The following is a 13,933-nucleotide window of genomic DNA, read 5'->3' as shown; positions in this document are numbered from 1 at the left end:
AAACAATAAACAGAATGCAAGGTTAATTCCTTCAGTTCTCCAAAAACATGTATTTATTACATCCCATTTAATATTTAAAACATTATAAATTGGAGACAGTCCCACCATTTTATTTACATAAAACTATGTGAACAGTGGCAGAGCCACCCTAATAATTATAAACCTGCTGGATTAGACATTTTTTCACCATAAAATGCCAGCCTGTGTATATTACACAGCCTGTGTAATATAAAGTTAAATGGTAACAATGGTAAATGGTAATAATAATAATAATAATAATAATAATAATAATAATAATAATAATAATAATAATAATAATAATAATATTTAGATAAAATATCCTATGTGTTGCCATTATCCTACTAGAAAGTTTCAGTAATTTATGAAACTTACAACTTTCAGTCTAAGAAGCATTTGATCTTCAGTTTAGAATGTTCCTATGGATCTAACAAGTACCTACGGGAAAGACAGAAAACATTGACAAAGACTTCCCTGTGAAAAATGAATGGTTGTCAAATTGTGTTACTATGATTTTTTTTTATAGTACTGCCGTTTTCTTATGACAAAAAGTACAAGTTTACCCTTTGTTTTAAACAATTTTTATGTAATTGTTATGTGGTTGGAACTGCAGTTTTTACTTGACCTCCAGTCTCACTGTTCATTCATTCAGAAAAAAAGTATTCTTGTACACTTAATGAAAATGAGTCTGAATAATTGCTTCAAACATGCTTGGCTTGAGAGCCTATCACCTGGGCTGCTGGTCGAGGCAGTACACACCCTAAGCTTATAAACGCTATACAGCGATGCACTATAATCAAGTTTCTACTGATTAATGTAACCACAATTTCAAACGCGCCATCATATATTATCAGAGAAAACTAAGAAACTAAGTCAAGCAGACAAATGTTCAACTATTGCATTCACAGTGGCAAAATCGATATCCGAGACTCGAAGTAAGGAGGAAAAGGCATGTAACACCTGCAAGGTCACGGAAGTGTACAAACGCACCACAAACCTGTCTTTAATTCCAAAATATCACAGGATATAGCAAGTGTTGAATGTGAAAGTACTAATGTAGCCTGACTACGCCAGTTCAGTGCGATAAGGCACCGAACAAATTACAGAATATCCTTTAGGTTCTTTTTATTCAGATAACAGATCTAAAAATGTAGGAACAAGGTCACCAAGAAAATCAGATACATTTTAGCAAGCGTTTGTTTATTGTAAACTTCCAATACCAATACCTAGTTTCAAACGGCACTGATATAATAAAACAATTCCATTCACATATTAACAGGTAGCAATATTTCAAGCAGTTAAAACAAGGTTCACATACCGGGGCAAGCATATATATATATATATATATATATATATATATATATATATATATATATATATATATATATATATATATAAATTGCATGCACCAACCGGAGGTGGATGGAAAGACTCCATATCGTAGCTACCGGGGCATGCAATTATATATATATATATATATATATATATATATATATATATATATATATATATATATATATATATTGTTATTTTTTTCTTTTTTTTCTTTTTTTTTTGGATGTTAGGATTTAGGATGGTATTTACTCGCGCATAGTTTTGAATGTTATTTCCGAATGTCTCCTTTAACATGTCTGAAGGGGACACTGTATTACTTAAAACGTGAATTACCGTCTTCAAACCTGTTAACAGTGAGCAGTTACCTTGGGATTACACCCCAGGTTCAGACGCATTGATTGGACTAATGTATCCGCAGGCGACCTAAGACTCAACGTTTCAACGGTGTCAGTAGTGCTCAACAGAAAAGAATGCATACAGAAAAATATTGTATACTGGTCATGGGCTTTGGTTTTGGCTAGAGCCGTAACTAAGCATTTAGCTACCGGGTCATGCAAATATATATATATATATATATATATATATATATATATATATATATATATATATATATATATATATATATATATAAATTGCATGCGCCTCCGGTTGAAGCAAACGGAGGTGGATTGAAAGACTCCATATCGCAGCTACAGGGGCATGCAAGACTCCACATCGCAGCTACAGGGGCATAAAATGTTATTTTTTTTCTTTTTTTCTTTTTTATTTTTGGATGTTAGTAGTTAGGATGGTATTTACTCGCGCATAGTTTTGAATGTTATTTCTGAAACTCTCCTTTAACAAGTCTGAAGGGGACACTGTATTATTTAAAACGTGAATTAATGTCTTCAGACCTCTTAACAGTGAGCAGTTACCTTGGGATTACACCCCAGGTTCAGACGCATTGATTGGACTAATGTATCCGCAGGCGACAAGACTCAGCGTTCCAACGGTGTCAGTAGTGCTCAACAGAAAAGAATGCATACAGAAAAATATTGTATACTGGTCATGGGCTTTGGTTTTGGCTAGAGCCGTAACTAAGCATTTAGCTACCGGGGCATGCAAATATATATATATATATATATATATATATATATATATATATATATATATATATATATATATATATATATATATTTATATATATATATATATATATATAAATTGCATGCGCCTCCGGTTGAAGCAAACGGAGGTGGATTGAAAGACTCCATATCGCAGCTACAGGGGCATGCAAGACTCCACATCGCAGCTACAGGGGCAGAAAATGTTATTTTTTTTTCTTTTTCATTTTTGGATGTTAGTAGTTAGGATGGTATTTACTCGCGCATAGTTTTGAATGTTATTTCTGAATCTCTCCTTTAACAAGTCTGAAGGGGACACTGTATTACTTAAAAAGTGAATTAACGTCTTCAAACCTGTTAACAGTGAGCAGTTACCTTGGGATTACACCCCAGGTTCAGACGCATTGATTGGACTAATGTATCCGCAGGCGACCTAAGACTCACCGTTTCAACGGTGTCAGTAGTGCTCAACAGAAAAGAATGCACACAGAAAAATATTGTATACTGGTCATGGGCTTTGGTTTTGGCTAGAGCCGTAACTAAGCATTTAGCTACCGGGGCATGCAAATATATATATATATATATATATATATATATATATATATATATATATATATATATATATATATATATATAAATTGCATGCGCCTCCGGTTGAAGCAAACAGAGGTGGATGGAAAGACTCCATATCACAACTACAGGGGCATGCAAGACTCCATATCGCAGCTACCGGGGCATAAAATGTTATTTATTTATTTTTTTTTATTTTTTTTTTTGGATGTTAGGAGTTAGGATGGTATTTACTCGCGCATAGTTTTGAATGTTATTTCTGAAAATCTCCTTTAACAAGTCTGAAGGGGACACTGTATTATTTAAAACGTGAATTAACGTCTTCAAACCTGTTAACAGTGAGCAGTTACCTTGGGATTACACCCCAGGTTCAGACGCATTGATTGGACTAATGTATCCGCAGTCGACCTAAGACTCACCGTTTCAACGGTGTCAGTAGTGCTCAACAGAAAAGAATGCATACAGAAATATATTGTATACTGGCCATGGGCTTTCGTTTTGCCCAGAGCCGTAACTAAGCATTTAGCTACCGGGGTATGCAAATATATATATATATATATATATATATATATATATATATATATATAAATTGCATGCGCCTACGGTTGAAGCAAACGGAGGTGGATGGAAAGACTCCATATCACAGCTACAGGGGCATGCAAGACTCCACATCGCAGCTACAGGGGCATAAAATGTTATTTTTTTTCTTTTTTTCTTTTTTATTTTTGGATGTTAGTAGTTAGGATGGTATTTTCAACGGTGTCAGAAGTGCTCAACAGAAAAGAATGCATACAGAAAAATATTGTATAATGGCCTTGGGCTTTGATTTGCCCAGAGCCGTAACTAAGCATTTAGCTACCGGGGCATGCAAATATATATATATATATATATATATATATATATATATATATATATATATATATATATAAATTGCATGCGCCTCCGGTTGAAGCAAACGGAGGTGGATGGAAAGACTCCATATCACAACTACAGGGGCATGCAAGACTCCATATCGCAGCTACCGGGGCATAAAATGTTATTTATTTTCCTTTTTTTTTTTTTTTTTTTGGATGTTAGGAGTTAGGATGGTATTTACTCGCGCATAGTTTTGAATGTTATTTCTGAAACCCTCCTTTAACAAGTCTGAAGGGGACACTGTATTATTTAAAACGTGAATTAACGTCTTCAAACCTGTTAACAGAGAGCAGTTACCTTGGGATTACACCGCAGGTTCAGACGCATTGATTGGACTAATGTATCCGCAGGCGACCTAAGACTCACCGTTTCAACGGTGTCAGTAGTCCTCAACAGAAAAGAATGCATACAGAAAAATATTTTATACTGGCCATGGGCTTTGGTTTTGCCCAGAGCCGTAACTAAGCATTTAGCTACCGGGGCATGCAAATATATATATATATATATATATATATATATATATATATATATATATATATATATATATAAATTGCATGCGCCTCCGGTTGAAGCAAACGGAGGTGGATGGAAAGACTCCATATCGCAGCTACCGGGCATAAAATGTTCTTTTTTTCCTTTTTTTTTTTGGATGTTAGGAGTTAGGATGGTATTTACTCGCGCATAGTTTTGAATGTTATTTCTGAAACTCTCCTTTAACAAGTCTGAAGGGGACACTGTATTATTTAAAACGTGAATTAACGTCTTCAAACCTGTTAACAGTGAGCAGTTACCTTGGGATTACACCCCAGGTTCAGACGCATTGATTGGACTAATGTATCCGCAGGCGACCTAAGACTCACCGTTTCAACGGTGTCAGTAGTCCTCAACAGAAAAGAATGCATACAGAAAAAATATTGTATACTGGCCATGGGCTTTGGTTTTGCCCAGAGCCGTAACTAAGCATTTAGCTACCGGGGCATGCAAATATATATATATATATATATATATATATATATATATATATATATATATATATATATATATATATATATATATATATACATATATATATATATATATATATAAATTGCATGCGCCTCCGGTTGAAGCAAACGGAGGTGGATGGAAAGACTCCATATCACAACTACAGGGGCATGCAAGACTCCATATCGCAGCTACCGGGGCATAAAATGTTATTTTTTTTCCTTTTTTTTTTTTTGGATGTTAGGAGTTAGGATGGTATTTACTCGCGCATAGTTTTGAATGTTATTTCTGAAACTCTCCTTTAACAAGTCTGAAGGGGTCACTGTATTATTTAAAACGTGAATTAACGTCTTCAAACCTGTTAACAGTGAGCAGTTACCTTGGGATTACACCACAGGTTCAGACGCATTGATTGGACTAATGTATCCGCAGGCGACCTAAGACTCACCGTTTCAACGGTGTCAGTAGTCCTCAACAGAAAAGAATGCATACAGAAAAAATATTGTATACTGGCCATGGGCTTTGGTTTTGCCCAGAGCCGTAACTAAGCATTTAGCTAACGGGGCATGCAAATATATATATATATATATATATATATATATATATATATATATATATATATATATATATAAATTGCATGCGCCTCCGGTTGAAGCAAACGGAGGTGGATGGAAAGACTCCATATCACAACTACAGGGGCATGCAAGACTCCATATCGCAGCTACCGGGGCATAAAATGTTATTTTTTTTCCTTTTTTTTTTTTGGATGTTAGGAGTTAGGATGGTATTTACTCGCGCATAGTTTTGAATGTTATTTCTGAAACTCTCCTTTAACAAGTCTGAAGGGAACACTGTATTATTTAAAACGTGAATTAACGTCTTCAAACCTGTTAACAGTGAGCAGTTACCTTGGGATTACACCACAGGTTCAGACGCATTGATTGGACTAATGTATCCGCAGGCGACCTAAGACTCACCGTTTCAACGGTGTCAGTAGTCCTCAACAGAAAAGAATGCATACAGAAAAAATATTGTATACTGGCCATGGGCTTTGGTTTTGCCCAGAGCCGTAACTAAGCATTTAGCTACCGGGGCATGCAAATATATATATATATATATATATATATATATATATATATATATATATATATATATATATATATATATATAATTTGTTTGTGTATTTAGCAGGCGCCTTTATCTAAGGCGACTTACAGAGACTAGGGTGTGTGAACTATGCATCAGCTGCAGAGTCACTTACAACTACGTCTCGCCCGAAAGACGGAGCACAAGGAGGTTAAGTGACTTGCCCAGGGTCACACAATATATATAATATCCGTATTATGAGTGTTTGTTTGTTTTGTCTAAGTATTACTTGTTATTATTAGACAGCTAACGCATTCTGGAGCTGTTGCCAGAGTCCAGCGCAAACCCGGAACAGCACAATACTTGTATCACAAATAACTGTATTGTCACCACGAGCACTAATTCACGCACTATCGACTTGTGTATGTGCTTTGTGTTTCGTGTGGGTGTACAATAAACAGGACTATTATTTCGGGACAAACCCGGGGATTACAGTCCGTAATACACACCACTGTATTACTTACCATCATTATTGTTTACTGTTTGTTCTGCCGTCAGGCACTGGACATACAAACGCATTAAACTACTTTGCACCTGGATTATAATTGTCTGTCTGTTCATTGATCACTTGCACCTGCACACTGTTAGCCACTTTGGCATACCCATATAACATTAAGTTATATTATGAACTTGCTAATGCATTTGTACTTTACTGTCTGGGACAGAAGCTTTTTTATGTCTGTGATCCATATTGCATCATTTTTTGTTGTATGTTCCAACAGATGTTTGAATGTTAATTAAAATGATCATTAACAACAGTGAGATTAAATTATTATCTCTCGCATGTGATTTCTGTCATATGGTACAAGGCAATAAAAGCATACACAGCTTAACAAGCCTCATGCCCAGCTATGATCAGCAAAGAAAAAAGCCTACATAAAGTGTTCAGATAAGTTATATAGTTCATACAGTATATAGAACGGTAAAAAACAGTATAGGCTTTGTAATAACCGCAGACAGATGGACACACTGACTTACATTTTTATATGGCAGCTCCACAATCGGGAGAATAGATATTTTTCCCTCCATAATGAATTATAAAGTGCAACACGAATCATTGAATATAAAAGCTTTTTTTTTTTTAAATGCAATTCTCAAGTCTGCAAAACATAAAAGTGCCTAATTTTGGTTTGAAACTGGAAAATTAATGGTTACCATGCAAAGGCATGATGGAAAATACTTTACAGTGACTGCATCTGTATTTGTCACCTTCTTCTTTACATTTTTGGTGCAAACTCGTTTTGGAGCAAAACCGTGCTCAGTTCTTCTCAGTGCTGTGAAAGAGCAGGCTGGAAATGTCTGCACCACGCTCCACTCCAGCAACTACGCCGCTCCGCTCCCCCCGCTCCATATATAATTGGCTCGCTCTGCTCCGCTCACTCTCTCTGTCCCCAACGCAGGGCCGGATTAACCAATATGCCAATAACACCATTCGCCATGTGCATAGGGCCCCCAAAATATGGGTTAACGTAGGGCCCCCATGTCCTTTAATCCGGCCCTGGTCTGGATGCAGGTTCAATTAAACAATTTGGGTTGGAACAAAGACCAGGAATGGAAGAGACAACTTTGACCTCGCCTGACCTAAAGGAATTATCTGTCACTTCTGTGTCTAACGGCAGATGCAGCATGTATAGAAGTGACATTGCATAGCATTTGCCTATAAAACTGTGCATAACAGCATTTGCTGGTGTTTTGTGGTATTTACTGCTATGACCAGTAGTTTAACAAGGATTGAATGACACAAGTACTGTACATCATTCCTTTCTTCAGTAGCTGTGTTTTGAAGGACTTGGGTAAAGGTTCTCTGACACACCCAGGAACAGAAATTAAACCACAGGAAATAAGGTATGAAACAATTTACAGATTTTAGTCCTTATTGCCTAACATTTACAAAAGACAAAAAAACAATAAATTATATAACAAATAGCAGCATGTAAACTCTAAACTATTTCTATTACCATATACTAGCCTTTTAAACAAGTTATAACTGATTCCAGTTTTGAACATAGCTTTGCTATCTTTATGGTGTCACACACACGCACACCACCCTCAGGTTCAGCTCCTCGAGTAAAACTTACCAAATATACATACCAATTTCACCTACAATATTTAAACACCTACTTTTATTATTATTATTATTATTATTATTATTATTATTATTATTATTATTATTATTATTATTATTATTATTATTATTAATAACTAAAACCAAAAAGCTTAATAGTCTGTTATGTACATTTTGTTTTTAACACCCTAGTAATAAAACTCCACATATTTCCTGTACAGTCATAGCAAACATAAACGTTTGGTGGAATTAAGGTTACAATTACATGGAATTCTGAGCCATTGCAGTTTTTTATGAGCTTGCCCAGACACACCTTAGCTCGTTATTTCCATACAATATGCTTGACTAAACTCATAGCAAAACCTGGAACCCCGTTCCATTTTAGTTGCTTTTAAAAAATACCAAACAACAACTTTTTATTTATTTATTTATTTATTTATTTATTTATTTATTTAATGCACAAAGTCTGTAGTAATCATATTTTTTTGTTATTTATTACTTGGCTGCTATAAGAACAGCAGCACCATTTTTCAGATTTAATCAAGAGGGTTTAAAATACTAAAATATTTTTTTGAAATACTAAAACAAACTAAAAAAAATCATTTTGACTATTTTTTTATGTAGAACACATTAAAAAAAAAAATACAGTGGGGGGAAGTCCATTCAATTCCAGAGGTCGCTGATTTGTGTCAGTCATCACTGCTTAACCGCGGAGTCAAGTCAGATTTGATGTCTTAATAAGTATTATCAAAGGCAGCATTGCTGTACTCATAACGGTCATGGTCCACATAAGTTTTGGCAAAGTTCTGCTTACTGGCCTCGGGTGTGGATTCAAAGCCATGGTTAGAGTAATGAGAGCTGTAGCCAGTGTTTAAGGCCTTACTCAATACAGGTGGCTTGGTTCTTGCGCCACTGATCTGGTATGATGGAATCCTATCACGATGCAGTCCTCTGACTGTGTCAAAGCCTTGGCCTCTCTCTAGGGTAGAGTCTTCCGCTGGCTTTTTACGTTTGACACAGCAGATGCACTTATTCCTGGAAACAAAACAAAACAAAAAAAAAATACAATTAGTTACTGACTGTTATACATACAGTATAAGAGTATTATCTTATATCAATTTCTATATCTTATTTAACTTAATGCAGTAGATTCTACAATCAAATTCATACCTTACAAGAAAAGTAACTGGTGCATTTATCAGTGTGTTTAAAATTGAAAAATAACACAGAGACACAAAAAAGTGCTTAATTTTCTTACCCTTTCATGAAGGTGACAGCCATGAGTAAGATGATAAATATAGAGGAGATAATGCAAACTATGGCAATCTTGAGCCACACTAAAATATAAACAATATAAAAAAAGTTCATTTCAGACAGGCAAATCACATTGAGAGTATAATGTATTATATTTGAGTGGGGAGTGACTGCTTACATTTGTCATCCTTGATTACTGGAATAAAGTCTGTGACTGCCAAAAAGAAAAGAAAAAAAGATTCAAAATCCAATTGTTTTATGCAACTATTAAACAGTTCATATCATATCCTGTAGGATTTGTTATAGTTCTTGAAAGTATTACAAATAAATCTTACTATTTGGGTTGAAGCAGTAGGCTGAAGCAAGCTGGCTGGGTTTGTTGACACATGGAGTAACTGTCAGCTTTCCACTGGAGAACTGAACCACGTCCTTGTCTTTGCTCCACGCAGGTCTGTAAGGAGAAAGACAATGCAGTATACTGAGGGATCGACCTTCAACTCTATATTAATCCCACTGATGTCACACAGATTCCCTCCCTCCTGATTAACATCATATAATACAAGTATGCTGGACTGTAATAGACCAGCTTCAAGGATGAGATCCTCCACTGTTTAAATCAGGGGTGTCAAATCACTGTCCTCGAGGACCATTCCACTCCAGGTTTAACAGGTAAAATTATATAGTAAACTACTTCAGGGTCTGGATCTAGCTTTAATTGGTTCAATTAACCCTTTAAGGTACAAAGGAAGTATGTGTCCCACGAATAAAATTATGCTAACTTTTTTTTTTTTTTTGCAATGAGGCGCATGAAACATGGTTTAAAATGTACTGACAGGTTGGATCTGGTCATCCAAATTGTCAGTTTCCTCCCTGTGTCACTTGAGTCACTCTCAAATGTATTTTAAGAAGAAACTGTTTCAACAGCCGCTCAAATCCCAGTGTACCTTAAGGGTTTAAACAAATTTAGAACAGAGCTGGAACAAAGACCAGGAGTGGAAGGGCCAGCTTTGGCCAACCCTGATTTATATCAAGACAAAAAATAAAACAAATAGTGGTATATTGTTTTTGTAGATTTTTTAGGTGTCAGTCTAGTTCCAAAGAAAAGGTTTGTCAGCACTGCAGAGTGCCATTGAGATAATAAGGCCCTTAGGGAGTTTCTCTGCCCCCCTACCCCCACCCCACCCCACCCCACCCTGCCCCGCCCGCAATGAAAAGCAGTTTTATTACTTACATGCCGTCAGGGATGGGTGTGGATGTATTACTCAGTTGTTTCTTTGATGCCAAGCTATCACCAAGGGATAAACACCGTTGCATAGCTTCACTGTATGTCATGGTACTGTTCCCAAATGGAGGATAGACCACGTATACATCTGTAAAATACACTGTGTGAAGAAACAGAGCCGAACTGATTTTTACCACTGTATTCCAAAACCTCTTCAGTATTGTCATATCCTTTGCTGTTATGTTTTAATTCTGAATAGGCGTTATACATGGAACTGGTTGTACAGTTAACTAGATCAGGAAGATGCACAGAAATCTTTTTGGGAAATGAAAGACTTGTAAAGGAACTGAGCAGAGACCAAGCAACATTGTATTATTGTACATCTTACCACGCCAATCTCAATCAGCTTTGCAATATTTGTTTTAGTGTTTTGTGGTATTTACTGTATTGTACATAACAAAGAATTGTTTTTAAGAAAGTGTTTTACAAACGATGTACATGTGTAGCAGTACAGTAAAGCACACAAACTAAATTAACCAGCTTATAAATCAAATAACCAGGCATTTCCACTAGAACACACTAGCTCTCGAACTCAAGAGACCCGAGATGGTTACCATTGGTTTTGTAGCAGTAGGCACTGGGTGCAGTGTAGTATCCACAGGGCCCTTTTTTAATGATGCCTATATTACTGTTGCCACAAGTCTTGATCGCTGTGGTACGGGCAAGAAGAATTCACTGCTCTTCCACCCATCCATACCTGCCATCAAAAAGTTACATCATGAAAATGAAGGGTGAGCCAAAGCATTTACTTCCATAAAAAAAGTCAAACTGAATGTGGTTCAGAAATAGATTGTAGTATAAAATCTCTGATGCTTTAAAAATTAGGTTTACATGATATGAGAATATTACAAGTACAGAGCAATGTATTCAAATTGTAATGTGGAAGGATCCTTCAAAACACATGTTGTTTTTTTTGTTTTTTTATTTATATTCGATTGCAATGTAAACAGAATTCAATGTATTGGTATGTGGGTTGTGCAGATTATGGGTTATTTTCAATTGACTCAACCAAGATAATGTATTTGATAATGGTAACACCGTGTAACAATTTTTTTTTTTTTTTTTATTTCCTGGGTATTAAGTGTTATTTCCTAATTGCTTATGCCTCAAAAGTATAGAAAATGGCTATTATTCCCCACAAACTTTGCTTTTGTGACCAGGACAATGATATTTTGAAATTTACCTATTTTCCAGAACATTTCAGATAGATTCAGTGCTGAGTAAACTTGGAGTAACTTCTAGAACTTTCTAGAACTTTCCAGTAATATAAATAGTAGTTTAAATACAGGGGCCTTAAGCCCACCAGTTCAGTTTAGTTCCAGCTGCCTAAGTGGATACATATCTGCATTTTTCTGAGATGGCATCAAGGTCATAAGAGACTTCAAAATGGTGGCATTCCTGATGGGTCTCCAAGGCGGTTTTACCAAGTTTCCCTGCTATCTTTGCCTTTGGGACAGTAGGGACTCCAAGGCGCACTACCACAGGCGGGACTGGCCACAGCGGACCGAGTTCTCTGTGGGGAGGAACAACGTCAAGTGGGAGCCACTGGTGGACCCCCGGAAGGTGCTGATGCCACCACTGCACATCAAATTGGGCCTTATGAAACAATTTGTCAGAGCTCTAGATAAGGAGTCGGCTGCCTTCAAGTACCTTCAAGACTTCTTCCCTAAGCTGTCTGAGGCAAAGGTCAAAGCCGGTGTCTTCGTCGGACCACAGATAAAGAAGATCCTGGAGTGCAATGAATTCCCCAAGAAGCTCACTAGTAAGGAGAAAGCGGCTTGGAACAGCTTTGTCGCAGTGGTTCGGGGCTTCCTGGGAAATCACAAGGCCAAAAACTATGTGGAGCTGGTTGAGACTCTGGTGAAGAACTACGGCACAATGGGCTGTAGGATGTCCCTCAAAGTCCATATCCTTGATGCTCATCTTGATAAATTCAAGGAGAACATGGGAGCGTACTCGGAGGAGCAAGGCGAGCGCTTCCACCAGGATATACTGGACTTTGAACGCCACTACCAAGGACAGTATAACGAGAACATGATGGGAGACTACATTTGGGGGCTGATTCGTGAAAGTGATTTACAGTATTATCGTAAATCTTGAAAAACTACTCACTTCTAAATCTTTTGTAGTCATTTTTGTATTACTTTAGTATAAATACATGTTAATTTGGATTCATATGTTGTTGTTTTTTTGACTTTATGTGAACGAAGAGACACAAATTCGCCCGTTTTCTCATTGAAAATAGGTAAATTTCAAAATATCACTGTCCTGGTCACAAAAGCAAAGTTTGTGGGGAATAATAGCCATTTTCTATGCTTTTGAGGCAGAAGTAATTAGGAAATAACACTTACTACCCAGGAACAAAAATTGTGTTACATAGTGTAATCAAGGTGAAACAGACCCCAATGTAAGAGGTTGAATCATTTGTAAGTACTTCAATTATTTCCATTTTAATATCCTACTATGACCTCTATCACTCTCTATAGTTTTTTTTCTGCTTAGATTACTATTTTTCAGGATTACTATCACAGCTTTTTTCAAGCATTGTCTAAAAGCTGAATTTCTGAAGTGAGAACTCTGACCCACTAGGGTGGTGTGCATCTCTAATTTCCAGTTCCTTGTGAAAGATGTTTTTCCATTGACTTTACAGATCAGTTGCAGAGGTGTGGCTGAAATGACTTACACACACCCCCAGTGGCCATTTAGAAAACTTGCCGCATTTCAGAAGTTCAGCTTTTCGAAGTAGAATATTTAATAAGCAGTGCAAACATAAACAGCAGAGAATGACACAAAATGACAAATTAAAAAGTAAGAAATTAAATTAAACATTCTGAAAATTTATATGGTACTGAATGTGTTCAATTCTAACCACACTCTCAGTGCATACGTTACCTGCAGGTCTGGAAGCTGGTGTTCTGAGCACTGGTCACCTGCTCTAAGGTTGCTAAAGCTGCATTCTGCGACAGACAGTACTCTCTGGATTGAGTGTAATTAAATGTAGTGATACTGGACTCAAAAACCCCTGAAATAACTGGTGAAAAAAAGAAAGATGTCTTAATGGAAATAAAGAACAAGCCAACATGTACAGTACTAAATAATCCTGGAGCAATGTGGATTAAAGGGAGGTGGAGAAGCTCTGTATTGCTTTACACTTGGGTTTTCGAAACCAACCCTTGACGAGACTAAAATATATTGCCATGCCTCTCTGGCTTTAAATTTGCAGTTCAGTGGCATCTGTGCTTGAAATTGTTTAAGCTATAA

General features: G+C 36.4%; 1 protein-coding gene across 1 annotated transcript; it reads right to left on the bottom strand.

The window, feature by feature from the left end:
* Positions 1 to 8,567: 8,567 nt before the first annotated feature.
* LOC131700700 (uncharacterized) lies at positions 8,568 to 11,341 on the bottom strand. The gene is made up of 6 exons (XM_058999274.1): positions 11,227 to 11,341; positions 10,622 to 10,760; positions 9,726 to 9,841; positions 9,569 to 9,604; positions 9,395 to 9,473; positions 8,568 to 9,171 (listed from the first exon to the last, which is right to left on the bottom strand). Exons 2-6 carry the CDS (start codon positions 10,720 to 10,722, stop codon positions 8,871 to 8,873), a joined length of 633 nt encoding a protein of 210 aa, XP_058855257.1. The 5' UTR covers positions 10,723 to 10,760; positions 11,227 to 11,341; the 3' UTR covers positions 8,568 to 8,870.
* Between the last annotated feature and the right edge of the window lie 2,592 nt (positions 11,342 to 13,933).

The sequence above is a fragment of the Acipenser ruthenus genome, chromosome 2 (genome assembly GCF_902713425.1).
Source record: "Acipenser ruthenus chromosome 2, fAciRut3.2 maternal haplotype, whole genome shotgun sequence".
In the NCBI taxonomy this organism is placed as follows: domain Eukaryota; kingdom Metazoa; phylum Chordata; class Actinopteri; order Acipenseriformes; family Acipenseridae; genus Acipenser; species Acipenser ruthenus.
This window is presented reverse-complemented; position numbering and strand designations above follow the sequence as displayed.